Consider the following 23,281-nt stretch of genomic DNA (forward strand, 5'->3'; position numbering starts at 1 on the left):
TTATTATTATAGCAACAATAGGCAAGGCATATTGAGAGAGGATTATTATCCCGGGTGAAGCTTTATCCTGAGATTTTATTTTCTCATTTGATCATGTACAACATGACCTTTATTCCTTGAACTTAACCTCCACCTTTCCCAGGACTAAACCAGTGTCAACAACACTCATTAACAAGTCTGGGACGGGAGAGACACAAGGCAGATGAAAAGACAGAGGAAGACAGAGAGAGATAGAGAGAGAGAGGGGGGGGGGGGGAGAGAGAGAGATGATAATGATGGCGGTGATCTCCCCAAAGACTTTACTTATTCACATATTTGTGCTCCATTAGACAATGGCCAACTACTTCCACACAATACACAATGTTTTGATGGACAGTAATGGTTTAGCTAAGCCTGTGTCCAATATACTTTCAACAAAAGACCATGCAAAACATTGTTTGCCCATCTTGCCACCTTGTATACATTTTAACATCAATGTGCACTTCTGTTTCAATCCTGTTCAATCCACCAGCCATTTTCATATTACATCATCATATGCAGCATCCTGAGCCTTTTTTGGTAAGGTTACTATGAAAAAGAGTCATTTTAATCTCCCTAAAACAAGATTTATTGTTTATTTTAAAAGAACTATACAAAATAAAAATCACAACTAAATCACAACTTTTTTTTGCAACTTTCTCTCGTCTCCCGCAACATCATTGCAACAAACTAAAATCATCACAACTTTTATCACAAATGTTTACAAAAGCTCTGCAACAATCTCAATTGTTTCAACAGTACAAGGGGGGCGGGCAGGCTGCCCTCTTTCCCAACGATTATGGCGTTCAACTTTTTTTTTTCAAACGAGAGTCAGTGACAGTTGACATTTTGAGGTGTATTTTAGCTGCAAGTGTCCGTGGTATCGGCTATCAAATTGCACACGGGATATGTTGTGTACATGTCATTCACTGTGTAGATTACACGCTCAGATCTGAGGGAGGCATGCACTGCAGCGCAAGACTTCCTCACATTACAAGGATAGAAAATAAAATAGCATCTCGCCAGTGCAGACCTAATTCCATGGTGAATAATGATGGAGGGCAACAGTGTGCCTTCTTTAGAAATGAAAGGAGTAACATGGTAGAATCTTATTTAGCCAGAGTTTAATTTAACCATTCTTAGGGGAAATGGATGGACAAAAAATACTAAATATAAAAAGCATTAAAAGAAAATATCATGTATTTATGCAAAACATTCAGTAAGTCCAACTCCTTTCTGCAGTACATTCGGTGGTTAACTTACACCATTATTTACTACAAATAAGGAGCCTCACAGCATCATTAGGAAAATATTCAGGAATTTTGTAAGTTTTGCTTTTCATAAAGAAGTTGATATTTATTCCAAAATATGCGGACTTTTTCCAATTCCTCCCGTGAGCTTGCTTTTGCCCATTCTGCTGTTAGAGGTAGGGTAATTAACCCAAGTTTGCACTGGTGTGCTACCGGTACAAGGTTTGAACATTAGGTATGAAGGAGAAGATTATGCTGTGGATGGTCCAATGTTTACAGTTTTTTCCAACTGCTAACACATTAAAATGACATGCAGAGCCCAATTATTTACACTGATGCACAGGGCAAAACCTCTTCTCTAGTCTCACTACATTTTCTGCTTTACACACATTTTACAATTCAAAATGGCACTTTTGAAATGGTCTGGACATGGTTCTCTGCAAAAGGTACAACAATCTGACATAAAGTCACATGTTTGTCAGTTCAAAACACTGAACACACCAAAACACACCATTCAAAATGACACTACATGAGCTTATAGTCCAGTATAATATGCCATCTGGCCAATCACCTCAAGGCAATTGTTACCACTACAATAAGGAAGTAAGCACTATGAAAGGACCACAGGTGAGCACTTTTTTACTTTACTTTTAACTTTAGAAGGCCCAGCTGTGCAACAAGAATCATTTTTTTCTATATATTTTCTTTCTGCAATTTGGTTTTTAGTTATGTATACAGTTTATATATATATATATATATATATATATATATATATATATATATATACACACACACACACACACACACACACACACATATACATATATATATATATATATATATATATAAATATACATATATACACATACACACACACACACATATTCACACTGTTCATATATATTTATTATAGTTTTAGATTTTTGTTCAGTATAATGTAAATATATGTATCTACTTGTGAAAAATAAAACAAAATGTTTCAACAGCATGTGAGCATCTGGAGGAATTTTCTAAAATGTGAACTATTTTAGTATTATAGCAAAGCACTCAAGATGAGAGTGCTTTTCATTATGCCCAAAAGTTCGTAGTTGGTTAGACAAAAATCGGCTAATATGAATGAAGTGTACGTCATTTGGTGCAAAAGTTTGATTTTGATAATGCTATATGTAGTTTTGGTTGCAGTACTTCATTTTGCAGGATATATATGAGGTATTTTGTACATCAGTTTGGGTTTGTGGTTTTTGTGAATTGTGTTAAGTATTTTGATAAAACCGGCCTAGTCTACCAAAAGTGTTTTTTAGCAATTGGAAAAAAGAAAGACCTAAACAAGAGCATAAAACAAGCTAATTTAAACAACCAGGGAACAGTGGAGACACAAGACAGGCACAGGGACAGTAAACGAATTTCTCATGTCCAGGTTTGGCTTTTCCATCATTATGCTGCCTTTTGCAACATGTTCAAGCTTTTTATCATTGTCCGTTGTAGATTCATTACAGTCCTGTGGTGCATGAATCATAACACATTTCACAAAAGCACCGGTTCCAAACGAGCTGCAATGTCCCTGAGGAGTCAGCCTCCTTGGCACAATGGATTCTAGATAAAGATAATTTACTACAGTTGCCGCTTAAGATGGAGAGGCTCCCTGGAGGAGGCGGGAAGAGGACGAGGACTGTCTCAAGCCACTGTGAGGGCTCAGTATGTTTTTATTTAAAAGGCCTGGTTAGCTCCCCTTATCATTATCCTATTCCTCAGTCCTGAATGTGAAAGATTGCAGCTGCAGTTTAATTTCACCTCCTATCTCCATCTGCAGTGTTACTTTTATTGGCTTCTTGTCTCTATTTGTTCTTCTCTCGTTTCCCACCAAGTTTGTCCCCCTTCTCGGCTTTTGATATGAGAAGACGTAAGTACTTGGTTCATCCCCTAGTCTTTAGCAGGTTACAGACGGGAGAAGGTGAGAAAGTGTGAGGGGAATAGCAAAGAAGTAGCAATATAAAGTTGCACAATATGTTTTGTCTCTTTTTCTGTCTCTGTCCAGATCCGTTTCTCTGTTTATGAGTGTGTGTGCCTGGGTGTTGGTTGCCAAGTTACAGCCCAAACTCCCTGTTTAACGACATCACAACATTTCTGTTTGCGTCCAGATTTAACAAATTAGATACAAGGTGTTTCATAGACTTTTGATCGAGTTTGTTGAGTGAACCCTCAGTCTTAATGCCAGGCTAAAGTAATTCAAAATAGAGCTGGGCAACATATCCATATTGTGATATGAGACTGGATATCGTCTTAAATTTTGGATTGTGTAATACTGTAATATGGAATAAGTGTCTTAAAGGCTGCATTACAGTGTGATTTTAAGAACTTGTCAGACTGTTATAACTGTTATTGTTAATAATAACTATTATTTGCCTTTATCCACTTAGTCATTATATGAGTGGCACTCAGCCTCAGCCACATCCCCCTCACTGCTATGAGCGCATGCAGGACCCTGAGAAAATTTCCAGTGACTACGACATTGTAATTGGCATGGGAATAAGAGATTCAAAGCATGCGCTGAGCTTGTTGCGGTTCCTCTGGGAGCCCTCAGCACCTCTTTCTTGTATCTTCCACTTGGCTCTCTTCCCACAGCCTGTTGCAAATCTGGCCAATTATACCAGGCGATCATGAATTTAAAGAACATTTGTGTGTGTGTGTGTGTGTGTGTGTGTGTGTGTGTGTGTGTGTGTGTGTGTGTGTGTGTGTGTGTCATCTGCAGAGTCTTACCTTGAACAGTCCATGCTTGTGGCTGTGCTGGCCTAGCCACACTCCACTGCCTGGGGTGAGCTCCATCTGAGGAGGGTCAATCACCCGCTCATAAATCCTGGCAACAACAAATCAGAAGAGAATGGTTGGTTATGATAACGACAGACAAACACGTTTCTCTTGTTCGTCGGATTCAATACAGCTTAGTAAATTCGACAGTTTGCGTGCATGTCCTCTCCTTCTGCCTCCATAAAAGGAGTAGGTGCAGAGCAAAGGCTGCCCTCCTCGAGCATGACTGCCAGTCTCGCCCTATGGCCCTCTAAAACCGTGTTGATATCTGGACCTGGGATGCAGGCTGGATTAACCGCCCGACTCCAGACAGACAGAAACAGGCTTTGGCATTAGCAAAGCAAGCAAGGCATTTTTTCCCGGCAAAGGTGGACTTAACAATGCTTGGTGAGCTCCGACGGCAACACATTCTCACTCCCAGTGGGCCAAAAAGTGACGCTTGGTCAGGTGCCTCTTACTTTTGTTACTGACCCAAAAAGTCTCCTTTAGCATCATAATTAGACACTCTGGGTCGGGACTCTTGGCGTCACCTGATGAGACTCTGGGTCTGGACATACGTTTAACTGATATACAGCAGTGGAACAAGACAGTGTGCCACAAAGCACTGCTTGGTCAGCTGTCTCTGGCATTTGTTTCTGAAGCGAAAAGTCTTCTTTAGCATTATAGTTAGACACTCTGGGTTGGAACTCTTGGCGTCACTTTATGACGCTCTGGGTCACAAGAGATAACACGCAGGACAAGAACCAGAGTTAAGTAGCAAAGAAGGTGGGTGTGGTTACAGATTGTACCTTTCAGAGACACACACTCGAGACAAAAACAGGACTGGAACTCTGGTCTCCTGGGTGAAAGACCTGTGCTGTTTCAAGCACCTTTAATGCTACGTCACCTCACAGCGCATCAGTCGGGCTGCCTCTACGCCCGATGCGTCAGTATCCGACGCTGAGAGCCACTGACCGAGCGTCAGTATTTTACCAGTTGGAAGCGAGAACAGCTTGCCGGTGAGCCTCTGTCAGGATGTCAAAGAATAATGTGTACTCACTAGTATGAGAGGAGAAAACCTCCTGCGTCTCTTTGCATGCGCCTCTCCATGCAGAGAGACATTCAGAGTAGCAAGCCGATTTTTCTCTTGTTCTGTTTCAACTTCATTAAAATGGTTTTACATTCATTCATTTAGTACTTGCTTTGATCTTTGACAGAGGAATTGCAACAATGACTTCAACAATATGGTAATGCACTTCAAAAAAAGGTAATTGTCACAATGTTGAAGAGTCGTCACAGAAAAGAAGAAATAAGTTGTGCAAGATAAAACATCTTGTTAGGGGTGGGGGTTGGATCCAAAACAGAGAAGGAGAATTGGAGATTGGAGATTTGTCAGACAGAAGAGTCAGCAGCTGGGCAGGTGATTGGTTGTGATATGGGACCGTACCAATCCTCTTTACATACTGTGCATAACAGTCATTTATTAACGCTTTTGGCTTATATTTAGAGCTCTTTTACGCAGTATATTTTTTTGATTAACACCAAGTGAAATGACTCCCTGTAATGTGAAAAGATGGCTGATGCTGCTAAGCCCTTGCAGCTCTGTAGCTTTCAAAGGGTTTGTCAGCTTTTGGTTGAGATTGGCCTGCCCATATGGTTGACTATTAATGGCTCTCCCGAACCCCCCCTATAAAACCATGGGAAATCATGACCACAGTACCTGCCTGACAGGTGGCAAGAAAATCGGCTTCATTGGGATGTCCATATGTTCCTGCTGCATGTTTACTGTAAGTTACATCAAATTAGCGTGCAAAGATGTCAACTGTATGAGCTTAATAAGCTGAAAGCATAGCAGAGTTTAAAAGTGTTTTCTGGTGTCAGGCTGTCAAAGACTATTTAAAGGCATCTTTAATTCACAAGACTATGTATGTAATTAACCATTTCTAAACAGTCATAAAAATGAGACGTTCACTGTGAAGATCATCGTTCTCTGCCTGCGCCTATGGTGCATTTGATTGTGACAAAAATATAGTTTTTATAAATAATTTGTCATTGTCAGACCAAGAGAGACATAGATTTTTAATGGCGTGCTATTTGCGAAATCTAAATATGAAACAAACAAAACATCCACAAGGTAGTTTCCTTTAACTCTATAAAAAAAGCAATTTTCCTCCAGCGAGCGCATGAATCAAGTATAAAACTGGCTGAAGTTGTTATCTGAGTCACAGTAAAGTCTCTTTCATAAGAAAACAATCCCACACATTAATTATAGTTTAGTATAGTTGCACATTCTCTACTTTCTATTTCTGAATCTTCCTCTTTTGAATATTTGTTCTATCTTATTTATTATTAATTGTATAGTCTGATATGTTGCTGCTGTAGAACCCTAATTTCCCCTTTTGGGATCAATAAAGTATATTTATCTATCTATAGATCTGATATTTATTGTATATAAATACTTTTTTCAAATAATGTTCTTTAATTTCTTCCATTGATATTTTTGTAAAGAGCATTCAAAATGTGCACACACATTAATTGATTTATACTTTAAGTGCTGCAGTGCCTCAATGGTGTTTATGCTGTGTCAGTCTGATTTCCCACCTGCTGGGCGAGCTGTCACTGCAGTAGAATGTGGAGGTTATGGGACTATACTTTATTCCGTCTCCCCCGACCTTTCTGTCTATGCTTCCCTCACTTCCCCCCCCCCTCCTTCCTCTCTCATCAGCAGCAGTGAAGACGGATTTTCACACAGGCGACATTGGAGAGAGTGGCAATGCCAATTAGAATAGCGGTGTGCTCGCAGGCATATTTGCATTCCATCAACAGTTAATTAAAGAGGACATTCACCAGTCACTGGATATTAGGAATAACAGAGATCTTCTTTCACAAAGGTGCAGGGTCTAGTGCGAATCAGCTACAGTTTACAACCCAAAGAAAAGAAAAGAATGATAAATGAATGTCTTGACAACATTTTACATTCATCATAAAAACAAGACAACATTTTCTCACATACCATAGTGACATCTAGCCATGCTGGTTTAATTGGTTTAATTTGTCCAGGTTTTGAGATGTTCATTGAGATGTAATTTGGGTGAACTGACCCTTTAAAGTTAAAATAATAACAAATAAAAGTGTCAGTCTAAATATTTTTTGTCAATATGTATGAGATTTTTAGCAAAAGCCAATTAATGTTCAACAATTCCCTATGCATGAGAGATTCACAAAAAATGATTGGCCATGTAAATCAGCATTACTGTTTTGGTTTCATCTCATTGATAACAGCCTCAACGTTAACTGTTCTCTCTCCCACAGCCATATCAAAGCTGTATTAAGTCACCACTTATGCGGAATGAACATTTAATGGAGAGTAATAGAGCAATGGAACAGGATGGAGCTGTTACATGAAGAGCTGAAACCAACCACCATGCTCTACAGTTGCGTCCAAAACTACTTGTGGCATGTGCAGCATAAAATGAAATCATGGTTGCTCATGGCTTGATGGAACAAGTTCAATTATTGACAGACATCTGATTAGAACAAAATGAGTAGACAGTTAATCTTGTCTGCTGCCCCTGAATCAGGGCGGTAGTACTCGAGTCCGGACTCGGGACACAAGGTGCTTTTCTGTCGTCTAGGGCTCGTTGGTATTTGGACTCTGACTTGTCTCGGACTCAGGCAATGGACTTGCTAAATATTCTAGTTGGTCTTGACCTAGTCCAGCACTATATTCTTTTTGTCTTAAAGTAACTTCCTCATTTCAAACAAACCCTTTGATGTGTTGTTCTTGTTCAAAAAACAATTATCAGTTTAATTCAAAATCCATCTAGAACAGACAGGTTACAGCTGGCTGCATCATATCCCGCAATCACCAGGTATCAATCATTTTCATTTTGGCTAGAGACATAATGTCAGCAAACACTTTGTACTATGAATTCTTCAAGACAAGTAAGTTCAAGAATGGAAACATTTCCACTTTATAGGATCAAATTAGGCCAAATTATTCCCTTGTTACTCTGCACTCAAGCAAAAGGACTAATCAAGACTCTATCTCGATTAGTCCTGGTCTTGGACTTGTCTTAGACCTGACAAAAGTGGACTTAACTACAGCCCTGCCAGAATTCTAAGACCTGTAGTATTAAACCCCACTTGCTGTCTTGACCACGGTTTAGGTCAGGGCTATTTAATTACAAATATAGTTAGGTCAGCTTTAAAAACCATGAAATGTAGATCGTGTGTTCCGACGACTGCGGCAATATTTTACCGTCTCATTTATTTTCTCTGTGTACCACGAGTGAATTTGGCAAGAAAACAAACTATTATACGTGAGAAAGGGCACCCTTAGTTATATATGATATGAATGATCTGGTTCTGCTGGACCACTAAGGGGTTGCAACTGGGAATGTTGCCCGCGGGGTGAACAAGTGAATACGCCGGTTAAAATCAAGCAGGACTGAAATCTTTAAGGATTATAACGTGGGATTAACAGTGGCACTCTACTATGCCAAATCCCTTTGCATCTACGGCACAGTAGAAAGAACATCAATAAAAGCTTGTTGGACATGGAGTGGCTAGCAGCCGATACATGATACAGTGGAGCCAGATGAACCAGACTCATCACTTCATCCCTAAAATAGGACAGCCCTGCTCCAATTTTACACAATTTTACACTGCTACTCTTAACCTTTATCAGTGTCTGTGTGTATGTGGATGTGAGTGTGTGAGAGAGAGAGAGAGACACCCACATCTTGATACAGAAGAAAGAAACAATCATGAGCTAAAGCTACTTGGCAATCCCTCTGAATCACTGAGAATAAAGGCTGAAGCAAAGACCCTGAGATGTGGAATGTGTTGCATTTTGGCCAGCTGGAGCTGTTGAAGCACTGTATAGCTGAGACTGAATAAATCCACATCTTGCTACATAACACATATTTTGTTGACAGTCCTCTTCATTAAACTGCCAGGCCTTACCGTTTCCACCGATTTACTGACTGAATTGAATAACTACATTTAATCTTGGGCGGTCAGGATTTCATATATCCAACCAAGCTGGCTGTTTCCCAAGTTTGTCTTTAAGCTAGAGATAAGAGCAAATACATAAAGACTGCATAAAGCCACTAATGCCATCCAAAGCCATGTCCAGCATGTCAGAAAATTCCAAAAAGGAGAGCTTTCTTTTTCAAAAGTGAGACACAATATTTAACTCTCTGGCAGCCTTCATGGCTCTCCTTCAAGAGAACAATCTCAATCACGGCCTTCATTATTTACTCTGCCAATATCTGTCAGCCACACTAAACTCCAGACACTTCCAATTTTCCACCAGTTGAGCTTGAGACATTTCCTGTCATGAATGTGTATTTCCTCTGCCAGAGAGATGAAGACAGGAATCAGGAGTCCCTTTTGAATCACTTGCCTAACCAGGGGTCAAAATTCTCAAAGCTCTCCGTTTACCCTCCGCCAAAATCACAGGCTGAGATATGTCACGTCACTGAAGGCGACAGAAAGCTAAAAAAAGGCTGTCCTGTATGCTGTTAATGGATCCAAAGGTATGTATACTGTAACTGGGATTAGGGTTTGATGTAAAAAAAAAAAAAAAATGTATGACAAATCTTTTGAAACTTTTCTAAACAGTTTTCAAATTGATTTGGATTTAAGTTGTTACCCTAACTTTAGAGTACTTTCAAGAATTTGATCACATTTCAGAACTTTAACTCAAGATATGCGAAGGCCTGTGCGACCCTATGATGCTCCGAAACGGATGTTAGAGGCATCAGAAACATCGCTGCACGTGAAGCTAGTTGACATGTGACTTTCTGCTGAGCCAGCTCAGACTGACATTAATTATGATACCAATCTAGATTTGGGTAGTACAGGGTCCAAGACAAAACATACCGTACACTGGGTACAAATACAAATGTGGACGGATACAGATTGGACATATTCTGAATAAAATGTTCAATAATTAACATGAGACAACCTTTCCTTTGTGAAGACAGACTGTGCCCTGGTAATTATAATGTGGTCATAATAATTGGGCTATTTCTCACTTACTGTCCATTTGCTGAGACTGGATATAAATTCTGGCTCATTTGCAAATGTGAATCTACTCTGCTGTAAAAAGAAAGCTATTCGGATCCCCTTCTTCTTCATGCTAACCAACTGTATATTTTCATATTCTTCTAAATGTGTCTGCCTACATACAATGACTGCAATAAATCTCAATCATCTGCATTACAGTGGACGGATCCGAGTTCAGTGACTTTACAAACCAGGGATACTATATAAAACATAGCTCTCTTTTCCCTTGATATACAGTGTTAGTGCCTGGCATCACAGGGACTGCTTGTGTAATAATTACAATTCTAGGTAACACCTCTCTGACAGCAGTGGAAAAGGTGTCGTTGCAGTGTAGAGTCCTTTTTAAGCATTACAGCAATTCACAGTATCTATCTATAATCTAAGTGTTGAGCAGAATTTGGAGTTCATGTGTGTGGTGGGTTCCATTGTATCAAATATACACACACACACAAATGTACACATTTGTTCATGTCAGATAATGCTACAAAGACAACATGTCAATGGACCGGGAACGTTTTCTGCATTAACATTTCAACCATTACTGGCTTTCAGGTATGAAGTTTGAGGTTTTTTTCTATGTATCTTTCAACCTGTCCTTTTGTAGCCTATGCATTTGTGATGTCCCCCGTCTGTTTTCCTTTTCATGAAGCACTTTGTAAGCCCAGGTTTGAAAAAAGATCCAGAAATCCAAGCCAGCTTAAATTTTCAGAGCTGCGGGCAATTGTGCAGAACAAATAACTTTTTTTGTCATTCTGAAAAAGACAAAACAATGCAAAGGCTATGGGCTCTATTTTCATATTAGTTATTTCCTAACCCTGATATTTGCTTTGCCGATCTGTGGGGTTTGTGTGTGCCTAGCACAGCACATTGAGGGGAGAGGTGGAAGGAAAAGTTAAATGCTTATTCAAATGAGACCAACTGGGTGAACAAGGTCAATTATTGGAACTCTTTAACCAGTGGATGCATTTAAATCGGCATTAAAAATGAATGTTGCGAACGTCGATAAAGCCGCCTGCATTTATTTAGAAATTAGGCTATTTGCTGCTTACAGCTGTGCAATACTGTGTAGAAATCTTATTCAGTTCATTAAATCCCTGCAGCCATCTGAAGGCAGCAGAACAGATACTGTACGTGTGATGAATCTGCATCAAGAGTGGACCTCTATGGAATCCCATTAAAGGAAGATGTAACAGCCACAACAGCATGATGTATCCCTGCAGGTGTAATGGAACCATTTGAAACAAGAGACTTCTCCCATTATTTCCTTTTATGGCAAACATCAGACTTTAGTTTCTTTTGGACATGTATCTGTAAGAATGAAGACATCTACAGAGGTTTATCCAAAGTTTAATTCACAGTGGGGTGCAAGCGATTCTTTAAACGTGATGGATGACAAGCTCAAGGACATCATTGAGGCTCGTGATTGCTACGTGAGCTGATCCAGAAGTGGGGAGATAGATGAATATGGCTGTCCAATGAAACTCAATTACTCTACATCTATGCACAGGTTGCTTACATGTTTCATAATATGGAACATACTCAAGCTGCGATAAAGCTGCTCGGTAAACCCTAGACAATTAGTCAATTCATATGTTAATTGATGATAACAAATTATTTGAGAACTACTTGCACATCTGAACAAACATTTGTCATTTGTCAAGCTTCTCAACTGTTTGAATTTCCTGCTTACTTGCCTTTCTTTGTCTATGTGATAGTCAACGGCTTACGCATGGTAGATGTACATGTGTTTTGGACAGAACAAGCATTGAGAAGATGTTCTCATAGCCTTTAGGATACTGATCAATATGTTTCCTCATTCTCTGATATTTTCCAGAATCAAGAAAATTTGATTTTATCTGTGTTGAACATGGACGGTGTACGGAGCCCCGGAGGTGATATGGAGGGAATTAAAAAAAACGAAGAAATCAACCCATGTATGAACAGAGTTTCATTTACATGTTTTGATTTGCGAGATCTCGCAAATGAAATTTGAGATATCGCAAGTAAAACTCTTGGGATCTTGGTATCTTGGGAAACAAAGTTGAAATCTCGAAAATTAAACTCGAGATATTGCAAAACAAAGTCAAGTTCTCGCAAAAGTGCTTGTCCCCAGTACATGTTTATTTCCTCTGTACTCCGTCTACATTCCAACGTGCTTAATTTGGAGAGCCTGAGATACTGTAAAGAAGATAGAGGAGATGTTCTTAATAAGATATGGACCCTGTACTGAGATTCTTTAAAGTGCAGGCGGCAGATGCCTTTTAGTGTCTGACTGTGCACATACTGGTGTGGTTCTTTTTGTTGTTGTCCATCTCTTTCTTGCACTCTCTAATGTCCACTTCTTGTCCTTTTGACAATAATTCTTTTTTGTTATTTAATAAAACTAGGTTTGACCAAATTCTGATGCACTAGGTTCTGTTTCTTGTGTATTTGTAAAAGCAATAAACATATTTGAAAAGAAAAAAAAAGAATCAAGAAAAATCATTAGTTGTAGGTGCTAGTGACGTGGAAGTGGAATAATGTGCTGTCGTGCTTTCTTGCTCTCGTCTTTTCTTGACTTTAGTGGCAGCACTACTGTAAATTCAGGCAGTTGTCACTGAGGCTCTGCAGCATCTACTTCTAAAAGGGCATCTGTCAGTCTCTCTCATGCTTCCTAAGTGCAGCGAATGAACCGCAGTGTACCAGCTTCACTCAAACTGGAGCTCTGCCACCCACAGTGGTTGAAAGACGGCAGCATTATGCTCTGAGATGGCAGGACTGCGGTTTGACTCAATACTCCCATTCACTGTTAAATCCAGTCTTTGTCGTCATAAGTAGAAGTGAAAGACCTAGAAATTGGAGGAAATATGGGCAAAATTGAATATTTTGAACATGTTTTAAACATATTGGCAATATGTGAAGCAAAACAAGCCTATAGCAGAAAAAGAGAAAAGGTAAAGTTAATCGAAAAGAACTAGAGCATCCCTAAGCCCACTGAAAAAAAAGAGAAGAAACTATTGCCTTAAACTAGAGCATATCCTATTAAGATGGCAGATGTATCATGTTTAATGGATAAAATAACCCACATTCCTTTACCCCCGGTGCAGGGTATGGGACTGGTTTACCTACAGTATGTAGATGAAGATAAGATGAGTCTAATCTGGATTTGTCACCCAATTCCCACAGGAACTGTAAGCCTGCTTCCTTTCTGTCTTAGATATAGTAATAACTTCACCTCGACAATGAGCTTATCTGATAGAAGTGCCTGTCCTGTACTGATAAAACATGACTACAGTAGCTGCAGATATATTCTAGGTAACAAGAAAAGAGGCTGGTAAACTGAGCAAGTATATGCTATGTATGTGTGCGCCCCCCCAAGTCTCCTTGTCGCAGGAAGCTCCTCCTTTCCTCTAGGGCTGCAGAATTAATCGCACTGTTATTGAAACCGCAATATGGACTAGTGCAATAGTCAAATTGCATGGGCTGGAAAATATGTGTCAAAACGTTCTGAGTTAAGTATCGTGGTGACATCCCAGCATAAAAATCAATATCCTACAGACTAAAGAAAAAGTATCTGCTCGGTACAGATCTGCACAAAAATCCCACTATAATCATTTCATTATAATACATTTCAATGAAAATGAGAATGATACAAAAGTGATCATTCCCTCCAATATTGTGAATAACATCAGTCAAAATAATTGCAATTAGATATTTTCCTATATTGTCGAGCCCTCTTGTCCTCCTCCTCCTACTCTGTGCCACCAGGGGCCTGAGATGGGGCGTCTGCCAGCATGATGTGGGTTGGACCCCACTGAGCTCTACGCAGGGGGGCTACAGTAATGATACACTCCATCACACTTTACACAAGACAACAGTAAATCCCAGACACAATACGGCTATTAGGGAGGACTTTGGCCTCAAATCTGCTCCTAAAAAGAAGTAAAATACTTGAGCAGCAGAACAAATGGAGGCTCAGGCAGGGCCAACGGCCACAGAAGGCTGACAGCGTTTGGCTCACGGATCATAACAGTAATACCTTGCCTCGGCAAAGCAGGAATATAACAAAAACAAATAGAAAAAACAACATGCTCCATCACCGTCATGACCCCACTTTAAATGCGATAAGGGATCTTTGTTGCATGTCATCCTTTGGTATAGTACCCATGTTCTCTATAAGATTTAGACCCATTGGCCATGTTTAGTGTCAATGCACAAAGTAGTGGGTCTTTTATAAAGCAAAGCCAAAAAAAGCAGACTTGACACCTTCAGCCAGAGAGGGCAGTGAAACGTTAAAAGCCTGGTGTTAAGCGACTCTTTACTGATGGAAGCATTTGTGTCTTACATGGTTATTTTATATGGAAGTTTGATTTTAGTAAACTACTATTTATACTTCACATATACTGCAGAAAACAATGGTCTAAAATTATTATTATTATTATTATAGTAGTCTAATAGGGTAAATAACCTGACCCAAGCTGGCATTAAACGTTCAAAAACACCCTCACAGAAACCCTTTGGTTGAAGCATTTTTGAATTTGACCGGTTGTGTTATTTTACTGGCCCATCCCCTGATCCAGATAAGTCATGGCACAAACAAGAAGCATATGGCCATTGTGATCTATAAACCTGGCTACATGCGAGTACCGAGTGGTAGGCGAAGCGTTTGGGGTCAGCAAGACAACTGTGAGTTTATAGTGTGTGCAATGCCATATGAAAAGGGATGATGCAACGGTATACACCTAGCTGGACTGGATGAGATCTCGCTGCGTGCACCTTGTGCCACAGGTGTAAGGCGGAATAGACGGGACTCATGTCCCGTTTAGACCCTCTGCTGAAGGGTGAAGGGCTCTAGTCAACAGCCAGGGCTGGCCACCAATCGTATTACTACAGGCTGTAGCAGACGATCGTTGCATGATAAGGGACATTTGTGTTGGCTGTCCCAGCAGTGCGCATTGGGCGCGGTCTGCAACACTTCTGGCCCGTACAGGTGCGTCTGTTTAACCATAAAATGACCTAAAACCTAATCTTCATTCATCATTTAATCGGCAAATAAGGCTTATTGCATATCCCTGTGTATCGATCAAGAGAAAATCCGATGAAACCAAAACGTATAACTTTGAGTCGATATCCATGAAATTCAAACTAATTTTACTGTCTTCACAAGGCTTTTTTTCTTTTTTGATATCACTTGATTTGCATAAAAACATGTGGATGGAAACAGTCTGATCATGAAACTGCATTCCCCGATCTGTCTCCCCATGAGTCCTGTCTGTCTTTTGTATGTGCTATCAATTGAAAGCAAAACATATATTATTGTTGTCGTTTTGTAAAAAGGTATGAAACAATAGATATCAACTAGGCCTAATAGGTACCAGCTTAAATTACTTAGTAATTACCAGATCAACCTTCAAATCAGTTTCAGGTGTTAAGCACAACCTGATGGAACACTACCAGAATGGCAGCCTGATGGTAGAGGTTTGTTGGTGTGGCTTTACTCACCAGTGGAGCGCATTACAGAAAATCAATTAGAAAAAGATAGTTTACCACCACCATTCATTGACATTTAAAATGTTCCTTCATTAGGCTGGCTAGGGCAGGAAGAGTAATTACTGGACAAACCTGTATGAGCTGCTGCACTGGAACTGCAGCCACCCATTGATCTAAACGTCGAGTTGCCCCATTGATTAGAGACCCAAGGGCCACATAGAATTTCCTCTGTGCTTTTTTTGTTCTCCGGGTCCTGTGAAGCTGTGACAATACAACCACCCGCTCAAACAAAAGAGCTTTTTGGTTCTGACATGCTAACCATATCTCGAGCCCAATGCTTGCCAAGGACAAGGGCAAAGGTGTCAAGTTTACAGAAAGCATCATGAGGTAAATTTTAACCCAATTTCAACTCATTAGCATTCTTTGTGCAGAACATGCCTCTTAGCTGGGGCGTCAATGATCAGGTAATGAAATAATGAATGTTTGCTGCTCTGCTGAGCAACACTGGCACTGCCCTTCACAGGAAATTAAAACGTTACACCTGAATTGCTTATTTGGGGTAACATTTCAAGTTCTTTGTGCGTGGCTCAACTCTGACGTAAACCTGCCCATGCATACATCATTTAACACATATTATGTATTACAAAAGAGCATTCTTATTCTACACGTATGTTCTTGACTGATGCAATGCTTTGCTTCAATAATTTTTTATTACCTCCTAATACGTTATTGTTTGGACAAAACACCAAGGCAAATTCCTTGTTATGCGAAAACATACTTGGCAAGAAAACCTCACTCTGATTCTGATTCTACTTCGGATGGAAAAAGACAAATGGAAAACGGTCAATGGACAGGAAGATGGACAGAAAGCAAGAGAATTATCAGATGAAGTTAAGCTTCATTGCAACATCATCATTATTCTAATGTTCCATTCCGGTCTAACAACCTTGTTCTTGTCCTAATGATAGTTTTGGCCGGCCTGATGAGCTGCTTAGAAGGTTAAAAAAAAGAATGTACCTTCCAGCTCACTGGCTTCTTTAATGAGCAAAGCAGAATGTCATTTTCTGGCTGCTGGACAAAAAAGCAGTACGAGTCGAATCATTATGAGATCTTTAAGGTGGAGAGCTCCCAATGTCTCTCCTCCTTCATTAGCCAAGTGTGTAATGAAACAGGCAATATTTCATAACCTACGTCAAACCGCACACTTCACTGACACCAAAATGAATGGTCTGCTATCATCGGCTCCACAAGATATTACACAGAACACAGAATGCTGATGTTTAAAATACAGAAGCTTTAGAGGATAAGAAACGGGTCTAATGTTTTTCAGATGACTAAGGTTCCCAGTGCCATCAGTCACACCTTCTGACATTAGTGTGCAAATTAACAGCATCAGGGATTGGAAAGATAGAGATTTTTTTTTTTCGGAATGGTTAAGAAAGCGAGAAACCGTATGTCTAAAATTGAGAAAACATGGTAACAATAAATGCATTTTCACATCACATTATCTGCAACATAATTTTCACACAGTTTGCATTCAGAAAAGTCTGTTCCCAGTTTGTACCCATTTCACAACATTTTATCAAACTGTTGCAACAGCCATCAACACTGATAGTCAGCTTTTTTGAAGACTAAATTAGGACATTACTCAACACAACCACCGTGAGAGAGAGAAAAAGCGGATGAAAGAGGAAGCCGGGAGAGCTAAAACATTTAAGAGATTTTTAAAGCAACACCACACCAACCACTTCACACCAAACCTGAAATGTAATGCAGACGGCTGAGTGTGACTTGAAAACATGCTGCAATGAGTTCGAGGTTTGAAGAAAAAAGAAAGGACTGGGTGGTGACAGTTTATTTTGAATGAAACCAATAATAGCCCCTCTTTCAGACACAAAAGCAGCTTGTTAGGCCACGAATACATCTTAAACATTGGTATCCTTGGATGATTTTGGGCCAAATGTGATGAATAATGTAGCTCAGACTACATTGTTAGTCAAGCATCTGGTTAATGCAGGCCACGTAAACACATCTTCATTACCATGTCCACATGCTGTTTAAGCATCTGCTCCTCTAACTGTGGCTCTAAAAGTGTCCATTGGCCTCAATCAGTCATTGTTCAACAGACTGAGGTACCAATCGGTGCTAATTGGTCTAATTAGACATCACATGTCGATTTGCTAAAGGAAATATCAGGTCTGATTGGCATCACATGTGGCATATTGTTACTTTTAAGGCCGTTTTATGCTTCTGTGGAGGCTCCACGCAGAGCTTTCGCCGTAGCCTGCGTAAGTGGCCTGGTGTTTATACCTGCATATAGTAGTGTGTGTGTGTGTGTGTGTGTGTGTGTGTGTGTGTGTGTGTGTGTGTGTGTGTGTGTGTGTGTGTGTGTGAGAAGTGAGAGTGAAGGCGAATAGCATCAGCGAGAGTACTGACTCTAGAGTTTTATTAAAGGGAAACAACATGTCTCCCCTGTGCTTTGTGACCAAGGTGAGCCATCTGAGTTAAATCTCTCCTTGATTTTGTGTTTATGGAGAAGGAGAATCAGGAAATGAGTCGTCAGAAATTCAACTCTACCAAGCAACGGCCAAGACATGGGCGTTGCCGCGATGGGTAGTTACATTTTTCGAGAGGCGCACGCCATTCAGCGGCGTAGGGTCCGGCGTGGACACAGTTGGGTCTGCGAGGGAACGTCGTTGATTCAATGCAGAAGCATAAAGCAGCCTTTAGGCCCAAAAGGTGCCGGTTTTATTTGCTTTTTCATCTAATGATATACAGTCGTACTATCTAAAATCTTCAGTCAGTAAAGAACTGCACTGCAACTCATGAAAATATGAAGAAATAAGAAGGCAACAAATGTTACGTAACAAAATAAAAAGCATGCAAATATAGCATTATTTGTACTATTCTTAGAGTCAAAATGCTATGAGTTAACAAGCTCACAGTGGCAATGTTAACATGTTAATTCACACTAAAAACAATGGGAATGTCATTAGTTTTGCAGGTCATAAACCAAGGGCCAGTCACAACTTCAACCTGATGATGGCACTAGATGGAGAGTGAAGGGATATCTAAAGTTGTTATAATTCAACAAGAGAGGTGCAAAAGTTTCTCTCCCAAATGCCATTCTATACTTGTAGAGAAAATTAACTCAAAACCACAAATGTCAGCTCATGATGCCACTAGATGAAAAGTCTGTAGGGTACATCTCATTGAAACAATATGTCTCTATCAAATTTAATGACAGTCCAGCCAACAGTTGTTGAGCTATTTCAGAGTGGACAGAAGTGCTAGACAGACCTGCTGATTGACCAACAGTTTCTTTGGGGTTATCAATATATTAACCATTAACACACATACCCCATAATGACTCTGTAGGAAACCACAGAAGCGTAAATACTCTAGGTTTTACCATCTGAAAGATATTTACATTTTACTCTGTATTAGACAGATGCTTGACTTAAGGCTTTATCAATATATTTGAGTCTTTGAAAGCCTTAACCTTGAATAATTCGGAAATAAAAAGTCAAACCACCTATGTAAAGTGAGGCATGACTGAGTGAGGCATAACACAAAGCCTCACTGAGCCGCTGACTTGACACTAAACTGCAAAAAAGTGTAAATAAGGCACAATTGTTATTCAGTTATTCAGCTTATTCCTAAGTAAAACTGTTGTTGTAATACCCACGTTCTCTCAAAAACAAAAAGTTACAGCAGTGAGAATACAATAGTATGCACACAAAAAAAATGTGCATTTAACATAATCTTCATACTTCAAAAGGAGCTGTAGCCTCAGACAATCGGGAACAAAAACAAAAGGTTTCAGTTTCCGTAGCTCCTTCTACACATGCACTGCAAACCTGAAATTATGACGACATTACCCGACTAGAACTGTGTGTGAGAATGCTAATGTCCGAATCTAGTTGGATTGTACATCAAATGGTCGGAAGGAAACAAACTTCTGAGGGTAAATAACAACGAACAAAGACGGCAAGACCAATGTCTAACTGGAGAGAAAACAAGACTCTGGAAGTTCTGTCAGTACAGTCCAACACTGAAACGAGACAAGGAGAAGTTTTGTTTTGAAACAAAATGTTGAACTGAGCTTGTTCTAATATTCCTCCTCTTTGTCCAAGACTCTCTCTACCAATTAATCAAAAATTCTACTTTTTCCTTAATCTCGCTTTAGGCTAGAGACAGACATTATACATAGTGACAGACACAACAACAGACATTTTTATAATGCCCTCTATATCCCTTCGGTCTTTCAGAAATAATGTTCTAAACATGTGTGTTTATGAATGTGTTATCTCTAGTGGATGTACTGTATATGTCACCAAGAATGTGGCTGTGCACTAACCAGAGCAAAAGCATGACCTGCGGATGCATGAGAAAAATGTCTGGATACGATTTTTGTCCAGAGCAGTCTCCATGACAACTGAGGAATTCCATCTGCAAAGAAAGACTTATGGTTCCGAGCTTTTTCCTGAGCTTTCAACTGAATTTAACATTTGGCATGTCCCCAGTGGATGAACCCCTTCCATTATAGTTGTTTTATGAGCTAAAATGTCAGAGTTATCTAATTAGCAGATTACAACGTTTGCTGGGCAAAGTGCCTAAAGTGGTGCTAACCGTTAGATTTTAATGACCCTCTGACCTTTCCTCTAGCATCATCTTCTCGACCAAAAGTATTGTTTAGGCCGGGCCTAAGACTCTGAGTACAGCCTTCAGTGTGTTGTTCAAATTTTGGAGTTTTTTTGTACTGTGGGTGCCTTAGATTTGTAGTCATGGTTAAAAACCAATTCCAGTATACAGACCTGGCAGGCTGGGAAAAAAACAGAAAAAGGGGTGAGTAGATCTTGAGAGGGGGTTGCTTTGGTTTCAAGCCCACATATGTGCTGTACCCCAAAGGATGGAGCCAACGAGGAGAAACCCGTTACTTTCAAGTCAAGGTCGGCTTTTATACCACATCGGAGAATCCCACATGCAGCAGAGTCCCGGATAAACTGGATGCTGAATAAAAAGCCACACAAGAGGGGCGAAGGAGCTGGAAGCAGGAACTGGAGAGCACCGAGGGCAGCAAAAGGCCCCTAAAGGATAACACCAGACATGAAATAACCTTCTGCATATTGGGGAAAACCACGTGGTTGAAAGTGACAAGCAGAGCCAATGTCATTACTTTGATTAGCTATTCAGGTCCAAAACAAAGAGCTGACGGAGTGTGTGACGAGGGAGTATTTTCTGGGTGTTTGCCACTAATTCAATTAAGGAAATTTGGAGATTGCAATTACATACTACCGTTATGTAAGCATCTGACCTTTTCCAGGCTCCACAGTGATAATACTTCGAGTAATGGCACTCAAGTGTGTGAGTGGGTGAGAAATGACCCACACTAACTTGAGTAGGTTCCAATAAAATGCATTTCAATATGACAGGTGGAGGAGGTGCAGGACTGTAAAACTCATCGACTCTATAAGAGGGAACACAATGCAGCCATCATCTCACTTCCCACATCCAAACGCTGTGACATTTTGAATTCCAAACACATCTTTATTTCTAAATGTCTGGGTTTTTCATTGAATACTCCTAAAATGCTGCCACAGCAAAAACAGAAAGTTTATTTTTCATCTGGTTAGGTAAGTTGTGGGTGTTATTTTTCTCCACAGAGCAGCAGGCAGATAGAACAACAGTTTTTGCTTTGGATGTCAGTGACTATGACAGTGAGTCAGACATTTCTGGTAGAAGAATGGGGTAGAAAAGCTGAGGTATTCTGACCCCAGATTTAGAGCCCCGTCACACCAGCATTTATCACAGTGAAACTGAAATGAAATCTCCGTAGCTCCTTCCATTGGTGAATTCTGAAAAGTATATCCGTGCTGAGCTAGTGCGTGGCCGCTATGTAGGATATAAACAAGAAGCTGCTTGGTTGCTTCTTTGTCGTCATTGTGTTAAATTCCCCAAAAGGGCGCCAGGTAGATAAGCCAGTTTGTGATTGGTTCCTAAAAAATTGTGAACTGAAGCAGGATAAGTAAACATGCAGGTTTTCAGACCGAGCTGCAGGACAAAATCAAATCGCTGACAGAGTGGGCGGGATTTACACAGTCTATGAAAATGAGGAAGTCAATATAAATTATTATTAGCTGTGTCACACCATTACATTTTAAATAACTCTGCTCTTTTGGAGCATTAACTGCTCTACAAAAGACCCCCACAGTGAAGAACCCTGTCTTTAGCCCTGTATGTCTTTACAACATGTACATTTAGACAACCAATCACAAACATTAGATCTTGGCAGAAGCACGTGGCTTGCTTATTGGCTCACCGACAACAATAAGATCTACTCTTTAGATATTTAAATTGGATTTTGAATGAGCATTTTGAATGAGCAACATATTGAATGAGGCATTTATCGATACTTTAGAGGCAATTGTATTTGGTACCAAGCCCTAAGAATGGCCAGAGGCTGGGCGAGAAAAATCCTTTGGGCCAGAGTGCTGTCATTTGGCTGCCTGTCATAACAATTTTTCCAGCCCTTGTCACATAACCACTTATTGTTTCCATGATGACTAATATACTTGAGACCATGGAATCAGCACTGGAATACTTTCTTAAAAATTGGCAGACATAGCCTATAGAAAATGTGTATTTTATTCGGATATGCAATTTGTTTAAAATGACCTTGTGTGACGGCCCTATCAACCGCCATCATCTAAAGTGATGGTAATTGGTTTGCCTTTTACTAATAACCACAAACATTTTCTTTAGACATGTTTATTCTTTTAACAAATGATGCAACAATTTCCAATCTGAGTGCACGCATTTTGGTTAATAATAGTATTTGTTGGATTAGAAATGTTTAGAGATTCATACCTGTCTTTTGTTTCTCCACATGCTGCTGCTGCTGAGCCATCTGCCAAAGGGAGAGTTGGGGTTTGAAACTGTGGAAGTGGAAGGAACCAACTCCTGGAAGTGGGCAGGGGGACTCTGAACTACAAAATACTTAACACAGCAGCATGTGGACAATTTGTTTGGGTTAAGTTAATATTGGGGTTTGGTAATGTTTGTTTCTTCAGTTATTTCTTATGGTTAGTTGTGGGGTTTATTTTGGGACTGGGTTACTGTAAGTTAAACTTTCTCCTCTTTGTGTTTGGGGTAGGCTGGCCTTTGTGTACATGTACCCCACCTTTCGTGTAATTCAGGCGGACAGGTTTTGTTATGTTAAGACGTACCTTGTAGTATTGTTGTGTTGACCTCAGTTTTGTTAGAGACCCACTTTAAGTACTTTTGTTAGAAACTTTAATTGATATAGTTGGCAAAATAAAGCCTGAAGTTTTCTGAACAACAACCGTGTGTGCTTGCCTGTACTGCTTGGTCCCTTACACCTTGTCTTATCCACACACACAGAATTGTCTAGTCTTTAGAGAGTGAAGTCTCTTTTGTTACCCAAGTCTACAGCTCTGAGACATTTCATTGATTCTAGATTTGACATTTTACTTATTATAACTGTTTGTCTAAGCTAGATTGTTAACATTTCTTTAACAACTCCCACTGCAGACATTTTTGCAAACTGATCTCTGATAAACACAGATTTGTGGCGGTTTCCTTAATGGTAAGCTGCAGATTTTCAAAAGCTCCACTTTAATCTTCGGGACAGCAGCCCGAACAGCACGGACAACAAAGTGCAA

The 23,281-nt window shown here is 39.9% G+C and overlaps 1 protein-coding gene and 1 long non-coding RNA gene across 2 annotated transcripts in view; one reads left to right on the plus strand and one right to left on the minus strand.

The window, feature by feature from the left end:
* Positions 1-23,281, minus strand: part of LOC117945645 (protein kinase C-binding protein NELL1-like) — a 248,258-nt gene that overhangs the window by 169,281 nt on the left and 55,696 nt on the right. Inside the window, exon 5 of the mRNA XM_034873266.1 lies at positions 4,026-4,122. Coding sequence (XP_034729157.1) covers positions 4,026-4,122 — 97 coding nt within the window. The remainder of the gene's footprint in view (positions 1-4,025; positions 4,123-23,281) is intronic.
* On the plus strand, positions 6,772-17,983 carry LOC117945724. Its single transcript, XR_004656879.1, has 3 exons — positions 6,772-6,782; positions 13,056-13,060; positions 17,833-17,983. It is a non-coding gene; the product is annotated as an uncharacterized LOC117945724 (long non-coding RNA).

This window comes from Etheostoma cragini, chromosome 1, assembly GCF_013103735.1.
Source record: "Etheostoma cragini isolate CJK2018 chromosome 1, CSU_Ecrag_1.0, whole genome shotgun sequence".
In the NCBI taxonomy this organism is placed as follows: domain Eukaryota; kingdom Metazoa; phylum Chordata; class Actinopteri; order Perciformes; family Percidae; genus Etheostoma; species Etheostoma cragini.